The 12,419-nt window shown below is 48.7% G+C and overlaps 1 protein-coding gene across 1 annotated transcript; it reads left to right on the plus strand.

The window, feature by feature from the left end:
• The first annotated feature begins 505 nt into the window (after nucleotides 1-505).
• On the plus strand, nucleotides 506-8,587 carry MED10 (mediator complex subunit 10). The gene is made up of 4 exons (XM_070587236.1): nucleotides 506-1,155; nucleotides 2,293-2,376; nucleotides 5,073-5,175; nucleotides 7,920-8,587. The coding sequence occupies exons 1-4, from the start codon at nucleotides 1,034-1,036 to the stop codon at nucleotides 8,016-8,018; spliced, it is 408 nt and encodes a 135-aa protein (XP_070443337.1). The 5' UTR covers nucleotides 506-1,033; the 3' UTR covers nucleotides 8,019-8,587.
• The last annotated feature ends 3,832 nt before the right edge of the window (nucleotides 8,588-12,419 follow it).

The following is a 12,419-nucleotide window of genomic DNA, read 5'->3' on the forward strand; positions in this document are numbered from 1 at the left end:
TCTAGGTGGGTACTTTTGAAGATGCTGCATTGTATGGAGCCTGGAGGGGACTGAGATCTTTAGAAGGCCTCAATTGTGACATGGGGCCTTAAGTCCTTGTGAGTTGTCCTGGCTGGTAATTCATTCATTTGGGGATGGCAAATCACTGCTGGGAAAGTCACGGGTCTGAAGCCCAGCCTGAGCTGCTTTTCAGAGTAGCAGCAAATGCTGGGTGGCTCCAAGAGGGCCTGGCTGAGGCAGAGGCCAGCCTTCGGAGGAGCAGGCGGGGGGCCCACTGGACCCTGCACAGCAGTGGGCCAGTGCAGGAATGAGAAGCTGAGCAAGCCCTTTTCCCTCAGGCGGTTATACCTGTGAGTGAAAAATGCAGAAATGGATGGTCTCCAAGATCTTAAAGATAGCTTATGTTGAGGGGCGGGATTTTAGGTGTCTTTTTCCCTTCTTCATTATATCCTTTCCTGTACTGTTTTAATTATTTACAACTAGTACCTGTAATTTGTATATACAGGAAAAAAAAGTCCTTTTCATCGTGGAGACAAGGTACTCTTTTCAAGGATGGCCTGCTGCGCTTGCCCCTTAACCAGCATTGTCTCCTCTAACCTCAGGTAGCTTCCAGGTCTTTCTATCTCGATTTTACGGACGAGAACAGAGGCTTGGAGCTAGGAAAATTGCCCAGGGCCAGTGGAGGCAGAGCTGGGTCTCGCAGGTCCCCACCGCTGGCTCTTTGTCGCCCTGAGAGCAAGCAGGGGAGTCCTGCGACCAATACCTGGCCGGTCCCGAGCTGACGCCAGCCCCGCCCTGCGCTCAAGCCCCGCCCTCGAGCTAGGCTCCGCCCCCAGGCGCCGCTCCAGGGTCCGGGCCACGCCCCCGACGGTCCCCCCGCCCCCATCGCTCAGGCCCCGCCCTTGAGCTCCCCCGTCCCACCATCCAGGCCCCGCCCCTCCCGCCCCAGAGGAAACGGAAGTCGTGGCGGGCCCGGGCGGAAGCAGGAAGCGGCGGACCGGGATCACGCCCGCGGCGGTGTGGCTGTGGGGTCATGGCGGAGAAGTTCGACCACCTGGAGGAGCACCTGGAGAAGTTCGTGGAGAACATCCGGCAGCTCGGCATCATCGTCAGCGACTTCCAGCCCAGCAGTCAGGCCGGGCTTAACCAGAAGCTGTGAGTGGCTGCCGGAGTGCGCCGGCGTCTCCCCGGGTGGGCTGGGCAGCGTCTGCAGGGGAGCTGGGATGGGGGAGCTGGGATTGAGGGAGTCGAGATCAGGAGCCGGGATGGGGAGTCAGGGCCGGGCCGAGAGCCGCAGCCTCTCCGCCGCCTCCTCTGGGCCTGGTCCCCCCGGACCCCTCCCACCTCCAGGCTGCGCTCTGAGGGCGGGCTCGCAGCTGCCGCCTGTTGCCCGCCTGCCTCCTTCCCGCTTTTCTTGAGGGCGCAGTTGGAGACGTTATCATGGGCAGACAATACAGTTTCCGTTTCTGGGGCCGCATCAGGGAGAGTCCTGCTTCATAATGTAAGCCTCTCCCCGCGCTCCTGTGACCCCCTCCCTGCGTTTCCTCCTGAGCCTTCTGGGGAGTTCAGCCCCTGTGCCTAGTGGGGAGGCGGGCTTCCCCGGGAGTGCACTGAAGTGGCCCGGGAAGGCGAGGGCGCTGAAACCACCGGCTCCGATGGCCTGAATGTGAAGGAATTGGGGGAGGGTGGCGATGACAAAGGCCACAGAACGCTTATTAATTCTTTTTTTTGGCAGCAGCCTGTGGTGGCCATGGTGCTAGGCCCTGGGATGGACAAAAGGCAAACACACAAATAGAATGCTCTGGAGAAGGGCTCACAAGCTGTATAGCACAGACATACGACCATAATTACATACCCAGTGCCGTGAGACTAGCCAGGTGATGTAGGAAGGCTCCGAGGGGAGCTGAAGTTAAGCCAGGCAGTGATGGCTTTCTTCCCCGTAGACTGAGGATGGGTTCCTGAGCTGGAGTCCACTGCTCCGTGTGTCCTCAGAAACCGCACACAAAATCCCATGCACATCAGGGTAATTTTTGGCGGAGAGAAGGTTGATATTTTTCATCAGATTCCCAAAGGGTTTGCTCTCCGTCCCCCCAATATTGGTGAAGAAAATCAACAAATATCTGAGGGTATTCTGTAACTCCAGAGCTTTCTTAGGAATTCTGTAGCTAACCCAAGAACATGTGTTATCTCTGCACGTGTAAGGAGCGCCTGTGTGGAGCTCTGATTGGCCAGGTGAGTGGCACTAATGTCCTCTGAATTAACCATTACTCTCGTTTTTGCTTTTTCCTCCAGGAATTTTATCGTTACGGGCTTACAGGATATTGATAAGTGCAGACAGCAACTTCATGATATTACTGTACCTTTAGAAGTTTTTGAGTAAGTACCATTCTTGGTCTTCATTTGGGTATAATTCTTGTTTAGTTGTGGTATAATGACCCCCTCAACCCTCAGTATTTAAGTGTCTGCTATGTGGCAGGCACAGCCTAGGTGCTGGGCATATACCAGTGAAGAAAACAACAAAAATACTGGCTCTCGTGGAGCTGATGTCTAATGAGATTAAAAAGTTTAAAACAAACACCCCTCAGTATTGTTTTGTTGACAAAGAGCTAGATATGAATAAAGGCTTATTAAATATGTGAAAAACATCATAGGCCCTCAAAGTCCTGCTTAGACAAAAGGACAGCCACATAGCTTATTTTTTTCTTGACAACTAAAAAGTCTTACATGGGCTGTATTATAAATTAAAAAAAAAAAAATGGTTACAGCCAGAAACCACCTGAGAAGTCCTCTGCTCTGGTGTCTCCCCAGCTGCCCTGGCCGTGCTGGGTCTGGGAGATGATACTGTCTGCTCTGTTGGGGAAAAAAAAAGATTATTCCTAGGCCAGGTGAGTTGGGGAGGCTGTTCACTGTTTTGCACGGGGGCAGTTATGTGCATCTGTCGTCGTCGCAGCCCAGACAACGCCTCCAGAAAATAGACTTAGTGTTTTGTCAATCCAGGTTGTATCACACTTTGACTTCACAGGTGAGGAACTGATGAGTAACCGCAGTGGGTTATTGAGCTCGTCACTGGCAGAGTTGAGACTAAAATCCTGGACTTGTCCTCCTTGACCAGGGCCCATTTCCCTGTGCCTAGCAGCCTCTCTCTTCTAGAGCTGCTGGCTTGGCACAGCAAGGGAATTCTAGTACTTTTTTGCAGTAAAACTGAAAATGTAAATCACTAGATTTCTTTGAACAGTACAAGGAAAAGTTATTGTCGTTTCCATCTGGAAAGGTCAGAGATCCCAGTCCTGGTTACAGCCCAGCCCAGCAGCTGTGCACAGGACACAGAGACTCCGGTTTTAGGGGTCGCCCCTGTCCTCACCTGCTGGCCACGGTGTCATGTTCTGCCTGTTCTCAGTCAGCCCCACTGAGTTCTCTGGCCTCAGGTGGGAGGAAAGGTCTTGGGCGAGTTATAAGGCTCCTGGACGATGGCTGCCTGCTTGCGAAATGCAGGAACGTGGAGGCTAATCTGCCTTCGTCAGTGTCCTCATCATGCTGCTCTGGTTGGGAATGTATGGATGGATATATTGGCAGATGCCAAGTAACTACTCAAGCCTTTAGAAGTGGGGCAAGTTACGTAAGATGGGTGGGAAGAGATTACCTAAGGATGGGGCACCGAAGCCTTGGCCACCAGAGCCAGCGATGGGCAGAAGGGAGAATCAGGATTCCTGTGGGGTACCAGGAATGAGCTGGCTCCACAACTCTAATGAGCAGCAGATGCTGCAGCTTTATTTATGAACTGTCAGTGGGTTTGTGCACCATGTGGGAGGAATTTCCAAGTCCACAGTGGGCTTTGCAGCACACGGCTCAGACACACTATCTGTAGCAATAAAAATGTAAACCTTGGCCTTTCTATCCGGTCCTTGGGGTCGGTGTGTTGGCAGAAGTGGGATTCCACTCTTGGTCTTAGAGGAAGAGTCAATCCATGTGATGTTGCTGTTGAAGCTGTTGTTTATTTGGGATACTTGAGCCTGTCAGGGTTTTTTTTTTTCCCCAGAAACGGATGGATTTTTTTTACAATTAATCATAATTTTGCTTCTTTCATTCCATCATTTCAAAAACATTGCAATAAAATGGAATTTCTAGAACTTGCAATTTATTAATTTTTTGCTGTCATAAAGGCCAGTTTTTATGCCATTAACAGTAACTTAAAAGTGTCTTTCATTTGAAGTGGCTGTATTCTCTGCTTCAGTAAAAAAAAATTAATGGGACTTAGGGTGGTGCTGGTAGTTTTCATTTCTTTGTAATAATTCGATTTAGGTCCTCGGTACAGAAGTAGGCAGATGGCCTACCCTTGGTAAAGTGTGGGTATTCATCTAGGCAATAGGCTTAATGAAATCTTTGGGATGATGGAGACATTTTGGGGGCAAGTGTTGAAAATGTCAACAAGCAGTTTTATAGTGTTTAGAAATAGTGGGGGAGGATCTCTCTCTGTTAAAGTTACTTAGCTATGTGTAGTACAGTTTTGTATCAGGGTCTCTCCCTGGTTTGTAAAATAATCTTGGGGCAGGCAGTGGTGGGCCCTCCTGCTCGCAGCGCCCCCTGCCCCTCCAGCAGCCTGAGGCTCCTCCACAAAGAGTTTCCCAAGCGAGGGGGCAGACCTGGAGCGGAGGCTGCCTCCTGGTGGGCTCCTGCATGTTGCCCAGGCCTGAAGCCCCAGCCCACGCTTAGTTCTATCTTGTCAGGAGCTGCCTGACCTTGCAGGTTGCATTGGGGATTAAACGGTAATGGCCATGAAGGCTTTTAAAAGCACAAACGCTAAAAATGTGAAGTAGCATAGCTGTGAAGCTTGCTTGGTTTGTCAGTGATCATTACGTGATTTCATGAGTTATTCATATTATTAGAAGTAATATGAGATCAAATTATGTATATTTATGTAAATGAGGGAATCCTGATTCACTTGGTTCTGACACAGTTTTGTCTTAACAGGGCCATGTGAAGTTGTATAATAGCTAACGTTTTTTTTTTCCATAAGAAAACTGAGAATAGGTGTTACCCATGCAAATGTTAATTGAGATGTTTCATGTTTCCAGATATATAGATCAAGGTCGAAACCCCCAACTCTACACCAAAGAGTGCCTGGAGAGGGCTTTGGCTAAAAATGAGCAAGTTAAAGGCAAGATTGACACAATGAAGGTAAGGCTCTCATAAACAGAGAAGAATGTCAGAACATGAGGAAATACAAAGCAAATTTGGTAAAACATCAACTATTTCGTAACATTACATAGTGGAGATTTGTGAATTGCGTAATAGGTAGTAAAGTTAAATATCTGTGAGCCATGTGGTAGCATAAAAAATGTAACAAAGTGCTAGCCTTGCTTTGACGACAGCCCAGGTTAATTTTCGTGATCGTTAGGTGTCATTGTCTATCTGTGATTGTTCTCATTTTTAAGACTTGAGTATCTTCCATTTGCTCTTTGATGCTTTCTGATTCCTCCTGTTAGGGCTTTTCCTGAAGTTATGGTTCTTTGGTTTGGAGGATTCTTGAGTCTTTATTCTCTTCTCTTTCTCCAGTGGTGTCTGCAGCTTCTGACTCCCGTCTCCTGCGTACCGTATCCCAGTCACGCAGTTCTCCGCAGAGAACTCACTCTTTGTGTTTCTTTACTTTGATGAGATCTAAAAAACTCTATGCATCTTGAACATGAAATATGTACAGATCTTCCTCAACTTAACGATGAGGTTACGTCCCAATAAACCCATTGTTGAAAATAGTGTAAGTCAAAAATGCATTTAATACACCTAACCTACCGAACCTCCGAGCTTAGCCCAGCCCACCTTAACATGCTCGGAACATTACCCTACAGTCGGGTGAAATCGTCTCCCACCAAGCCTGTTTTATAATGAAGTGTTGAGCGTCTGATGTGATGTATTGAATACTGTACCGAAAGTGAGAAACAGAGTGGTTGTCTGGGTACAGAATGGCTGTCAGTGGGTCAGTCGTTCACCTGGCGATGGTGGGGCTGACTGGGAGCTGTGCGCGCCGACACTGCAGCGTCACCAAGGAGGATCACACCACATATCACTAGCCTGGGGAAGATCAAAATTGAAAATTCAAAGTGTGCTTTCTACTGAATCCATTTTGCTTTCGCACCATCGTAGTGTTCAAAAATTGTAAGTTGACCCATTGTAAGTCTGGGACTGTCTGCAGTCTTTTTTCTTACTTAAATTAATTCAAATATGGCTCAGATTGGAGTGTGTGTGGTTTTCCCTTAACTGGCTGGTCCCATCCCTTTAACGGCCTCCCACTTCTGTTGGCCTCGTGCAAGGAGCTTTCCTGCCCCTCTGCCCCTCTACTTCATACCAGAGCCCACCCTGGCCTTGTTTCCATTTCTGGAATTTACCAAACCCCTCTCCCTGTTTTCCCCATGCTGTTTCCTCTCTCTGCACATGCACACTGACAACGCTTTGGGGTCCGTGGATCTCACCTCCTCAAGGAGGCCTCGAGGACAAGCCTTTCCTAAGCTGCTTTCTGGAGAGCACTGATGAGGATTCGCTTTTTTCTATTTGTTCTCTCCCCTCCACTGCAGCTGAAGCTCCCAGATCTCAGGGGGCATGAGTGTCTGTGCCTTCTGATGCCCAGCACCCACAGGTGTGCCCAGTCACTGTCTGATGTGTGCAGGGATGGCCACACAGTGACCTCTTAGGGTGCTCTGGCCGAGTGCAAGGAGTGAGGGGAGAGGCTCTGTCAGAACGACAGTGATGTGCCAGTCACATGCTGCCCTGGGGATGTAGGGCTTCCGGGCGTCCCTCCCAGGTGATTGCACTGAGCGGGTCCTGGAAGTGGCTGTTGCTGCAATTGGTGTGTGGCCACGGCTTCATTTCTGGTTTGTGAGTTTGGGATTGAGTTACTGGTGAACTCAGCGTCACCCTTAGGACATAACACAGCATTTAATCAATAGCAAGCCGTGATTGTTTTGAGTGCTCTGTGAGCGAGTTGTACTGTCCGGCAGAAATCCCCCGCTCTGTGGACAGGGGCGTGGTTTGTGCTTGATGTGCTCCCGTCTGTCCCCCTTCTCTTCGCCTCCAGAGCCTTGGGCGGCGCAGAGGTTTCCTGTTGGCAGTAATGTCAGCAACCGTGCGGTCATCTTCAGTTTGCTTCTCTTGCTGCTCGGTCATTTCTCTCATCTAAGATCTGTGAAATCTTATGCCACAGTTCCGTCGCGCTTGTCTGCCCCGTGGGCTGTGTATTTGAATTTCCAAAGTTATATCTTAAATATTTCCTGTAATGCAGGGCTGCAGCTCTCCTTTGAGAGTGTGCTTTAGCTTCTGTAAGTATATCTTTATGCTCAAACCCACAGTGCTGCTTTTTATATAGCTGGTAAGCAAAGGTTTTGAGATGCTGGCGGTATTTAGCCGCTTTTTTGAGATTGGATTAAAACAAAGCTGATGCTGATAAGTCGGATCAAGAAGCCATGGCGTTTGGAGGAGACAGGTTTCCAGGTACTCTGAAAGCTTTGATGGAGCTGTTTGCACACAGTGAGTGTGATGTGGTTCGAGTTAATAATTGCTTAATTAAATCATATTTGAAGGTTTCTGTTACTTACGTGTGCTGTCTACAAAAACTGTTTCTACCTGGGTGGCTGGCTCCTTATAATAGGGGCGTTTTTAATTTGAAGCTCGGGGGCAGCAGTTGTGTTTGCATGTGTGTTCCTCTCTCAGGCGGTTCTGGCTGTACCTGTGACGGAGTTGCAGGCATTTATTGAACCGCTTTGCCGAGAATCCATCCCTGGGAGACGAGCAGGCAAGGAGGACCGCGCTTGCTTGTGGAAAGGGAAAGCCCAATTTCCCTGTTCTGACTTGGAGGCTCTGGGGGCGGGGGTCATCTTTAGCATGGGTGATGGGTCAAAAAGATATTTTGACAGTATTTCTTTTCTTCTTAGAAATTTAAAAGCCTGTTGATTCAAGAACTTTCTAAAGTGTTTCCCGAAGACATGGCCAAGTATCGAAGCATCCGAGGGGAGGACCACCCCCCTTCCTAACTCCGTCCTCCCTCCGTCTGAAGATCCTCCTTGTCCTGTGGGCGTCGCTGTGACCCTCAGGCAGCCTGTGACTTTGAGTGGCAGCAATGCCGCTGTTCTGGGCCTGTCCTCCAGCCACCCTGTCCACGTCATTGGGCTTAGGGGAGGGCGGGGCCTGGAGGGTTTGTGGAGCTGGGCCACCAGCTGCCCCTCTGTCCCTGACGTGCATCTGTCTGGTCCTCAAGCTTTCAGGTGGCTAGTGATCGCACACCTTTGGGTGCGATGCATTTGATGCTCCATGGCACAGTAGTCTTGGAAGTATTAACTGTGGTAGGTAAATTGAAGCTGTTAAAAATTCTACCTAATGGTTTTCTTTTTATATGCTCTTTCTGTTCCATTTTATTATGATGTCAAAGAAAGCTGAAGAAAAGAGAAAAAAGTTAAAAAGAAAAATTGGTTTAATATGAGAATTACTTTAAATTGGTTTTATATTTTCAAGTATAGTGCATACACAATGTGTTTACTGTAACTGTGTTTACATAGGTTTCAGTTAGGCCTAAACGTATAATAAAGTCTAAGTATTTATATGACTTATTCTCTGTAGTTATTTTTATAACATTTTTACAGTACAGTGTGTCTTGTAAACAGTCAATTATTACTTCCCCAGAGTGTGAGTAATATTCATAAAATTTGTTCTCCAGGCATTTAGGCAGGAAAAGCTAAAGCAGAATGCGGAGACCTGGTTTCCCTGTGACCTGTGTCACAGTGGATGTGACAAGTACAGAAGAAGGAGGATCTATTGACCCTGTTGACGAAAGCCCCAGGGCCGTGTGTGCCACCTGCAGCGTGCCGGCAGATTGCGGGGGTTCTGATCCCCGGCACCTTCTGACTCAGCAGGTCCGGGCGAGCCTGCGTTTCTCGTCAGCTCGGGCGATGCTCTCTGTGGTCTCTGGGCTGTGCGCCGAGTCACAGGCCCTGGTGCAGCGTTTCTCAGGGGTCATCTGCAGACCGCCTGCATCAGAATGACCTGGACTCGTTTGTTGGAAAGGTGGGTGCCGTTCAGCCCTGTGGAGTCAGGGGATTTAGGCTGGGGCACGGGACCCTGTGTTGTGAATTTGCTTCCCCGGCCATTCTGGACCCGCTTAGATCTGAGACCTCTCTAAGGACTTGGGTCTCATCGGTGTGGAGCAGTGTAGTGTGGTGTGTGCTCCTGTGTCACGGGAGGCACAGGCATTGTTCAGTGAAGGGAGCGGCAGAGCCCAGCCTGCAGCGATCGCTGACCCCCTTCGTCTGGAGTCGGGGAGCTGGTGTCTGCTGTTGCTCCCCAAAGGAGTCTCATTTGCTGGGAGTTGGGGACCAGGCCCCTTAGGAAGTTGCTCCCTCTTTGTTGGCAGTTCTCTTCTTTCCAGAACTGCTCCCGAAAAGAACGCCCATCCCTGGGACACGATTTCTTCTAGATGAGAAGATGCCCCTAGTCCAGTAGGTCCTGGAGGCAGCGGTTCCCTCCGGGGTTGGTTTTCCTGCCTCTAACTGCCGTAACTGTTAGTGCTGCCAAGGGCGCCTGTGGCGAGTATGGCTCGCTGAGCCCTTCCCAGAGGCCATTCTCATGAGTCAACTCAGTGGTCCTCACCACAGTCCAGGATTTGTAGGAACGGTTATCTTTATGTTACAGAGCCGCAGACTGGGGCACAGGGAGGCTGAAGAGTGTGCCCAAAGTCCCACAGCTAACGGGTAGCAGAACTGCAGTTAAAAGCAGGCCAACCTTGTCCAGAGCACGTGTTCTGAACACTGCGTTATGTTGCTTTGATAGAAGACTTCATCTTGCAGTTGAAACAGTAGCCCGACTGCTTTAGACCATCATTCTCCGTCTTAACACATTGTCCCAGCTCCCAGGGTTAGGCCTACTCCTCCCCAGCCTTCTGGAAGCATGTTTTCGTTCCCCTCTGCACTGGTGCCTGGTGGGTCCGAAGGTGTCCGTAATTCCCATCTCTGGGTTCTGACACCCGCAGGATGTGGCTGGTGAAGGGGAGCTGTTTTGCATATCCTGGGCTCAGGAATTGTAGGCGGCCTTGCGCCGTTTAACACAAATGCCTGACCTTGGGAAGAGTGGGTTGCCATGTATCAGTGGAGATGCTTATCCGGTATACAACGATCACAAGGCTCCACCACATGGTGAGTCTGCTGACCTAGGCCCAGCAGGGCCAGGTGTAGCTGTAACTGATGTCACTCTGGAACATTCACCAATCTCTTTCAGTATGAGTTTGGGTATATGGGTGGACTACTTGGAACTCTTAAACAACTCTCGTAAGTGTATTTGACATTGTCACCACAGTGGATCCCCAAAGGATGAATGGATATTGCAACTTATGATGCTGTGACATCGTATTACGTTCTCCCTAAGTTCCTGGATTGGTCTCCGTTTTGCACTGTACCTGACATTAGTATTCATTGCAAGTGCCAATCACTTTCCAGTCCTCTTGAGGTTACTGAGCAATCTTCTTAGCTCAGAACCGATGCTGTGTTACTTTTGTGAGTTCACAGGAAGCTTGAAGGGTCCCCAGGCAGACTTCTTGCAAACTCACGATGAAGGCGCGATAGTGGTTATAACTGTGCACTGGCTCTTGCGCTTCTCCACCAGCAGGTCCAAGACTGCACCTCAGACTCAGGGCGCACGCGCCTGGGCCCACGCTCCCTTCCCTTGGCCCCTTGACCCCTCCTCTCAGGGCCTCGTTTCAGTTAAAGCAACAGTTCCTGGAGTCATCCTGCTACAACATCAGCCATTTTGAGTGGCTGCTTCTCTGTCCGTCACCCCTACTCACTGCCACCCAATTAGTTGCCAATTCCTCCTTCGATTTTGACCTCATCTCCCCTCCCTCCTTCCTCAAAACACAGATCAACCAACCAACCAACCAACCAACCAACCCACCCAAAAGCCCAGTGATTTTCAACGCACAGCTCCATCACGGTACCACTGCGGGGCAGGGCCTAGTTCAAACGTGAGGCCTGAGCTTTAAATCACTAGTCCAGTTTATCTCTGTGGTTAAGAAAACAAAAATTAAGCCCTACCTTGATGCAGAAGTAGAATGTCACTTCCTTTCTTTGGGTTTACAATCAGATGTGCTTGTGACAGAAAACTCAGGAAAATGTAGCTAAGAAAAGCACCCACATTGCTGCCCTGATTGTTAATATTGTGTTTTTTATGGATCTGGACGTTTTTGTCCACACACGCATACACATACACAGATAACCAAGTGTACAATTATACGCATGAGATGGTAACCTGCTTTTTAAGAAAACTGTACAATGAAAATCTGGGCAAGTCAATAAACTTCCTCCTGTGTAATAATTTTTAACGCTTAGTGTTCCATTAATGTATTAACAGCAGACACTTATTTGTTGTAATTTATGTGCCAGATACGGTTTAAGCACTTTACGTGTGTTGACTCAGTCCCCACAGTGAGCCAGTGGGGTGGTTTACAGATGAGGAACCTGAGGCACGGAGAGGTTGGGTAACCTGCTCAGGTCACCCAGCTGACAAGGAGTGGAGCTGGGCTGGCGACCGCACAGTCACAGGGCCCTGCTCTGCCCTGGTCAGCCCTCCTGCTTCCACACAGCTTGTCAATCCCTATTGGATATCTACGTGGTTCACAATTTTTACAACTAGGAAATAATCATCTCTGTTCATACCCTGTCCTCCACTTGTCCAATTGTTATTTAGGATAAGTTCCTGGAAGTGGAATCATGGGATTTGTGCCTCTTTAGGATTGTGATTCTCATTTTCTGTTGCCCTCAATCCCTGAAATAACCAGGTGTTAGGTACAAAGGCAGATGTTCATCTATGGGGAATACCAGTAATGTCCCTGGGTAGTTCATTGATTATGTTCCTATCGAATAAAATACTGTATATGAATGCCTTGTCAAAGTGTTACTGTAGTCGACAACGCAGATACTGGCTACTAATAGGTCGTGTGGTGACCCTGCACAGCCAGGTAAGCCTACTCTGTGTCCTTTCACTCCCCTGTACAGAACCGACCCATCTGTCCAAGTGGCAGAGGTGCCTTTGATCCAGAGGGACTGACAGAATGTACAGCCCTTGATTCTTTAAAGACTCAGGTGATGTTAGGGGGCAGGTGGCCTTTTTAAGTGCCATAAACGTAAGAAGTCACAAAGGAAAAGATGAATACCTTTGGCTATATAAATGTTAAAAAAAACCCAAACAAACAAACTAATGTAAGGTTAAAAAAGACACTGTAAACTCAAAAGACAGAAAACTAAGGAAAATACTGTACATATGACAAAGGGCTATCTACAGAGAGCTCTCACACAAATGAGAAAAAGAAGGCAACCTCGTAGAAGAATAGGCAGATGTGCATTGTTATGTAGTTTATAATAGGAAAAACAAAGGAAAAGAAAAAAGGCAAT

Source organism: Equus przewalskii, chromosome 20, assembly GCF_037783145.1.
Source record: "Equus przewalskii isolate Varuska chromosome 20, EquPr2, whole genome shotgun sequence".
Taxonomy (NCBI): Eukaryota; Metazoa; Chordata; class Mammalia; order Perissodactyla; family Equidae; genus Equus; species Equus przewalskii.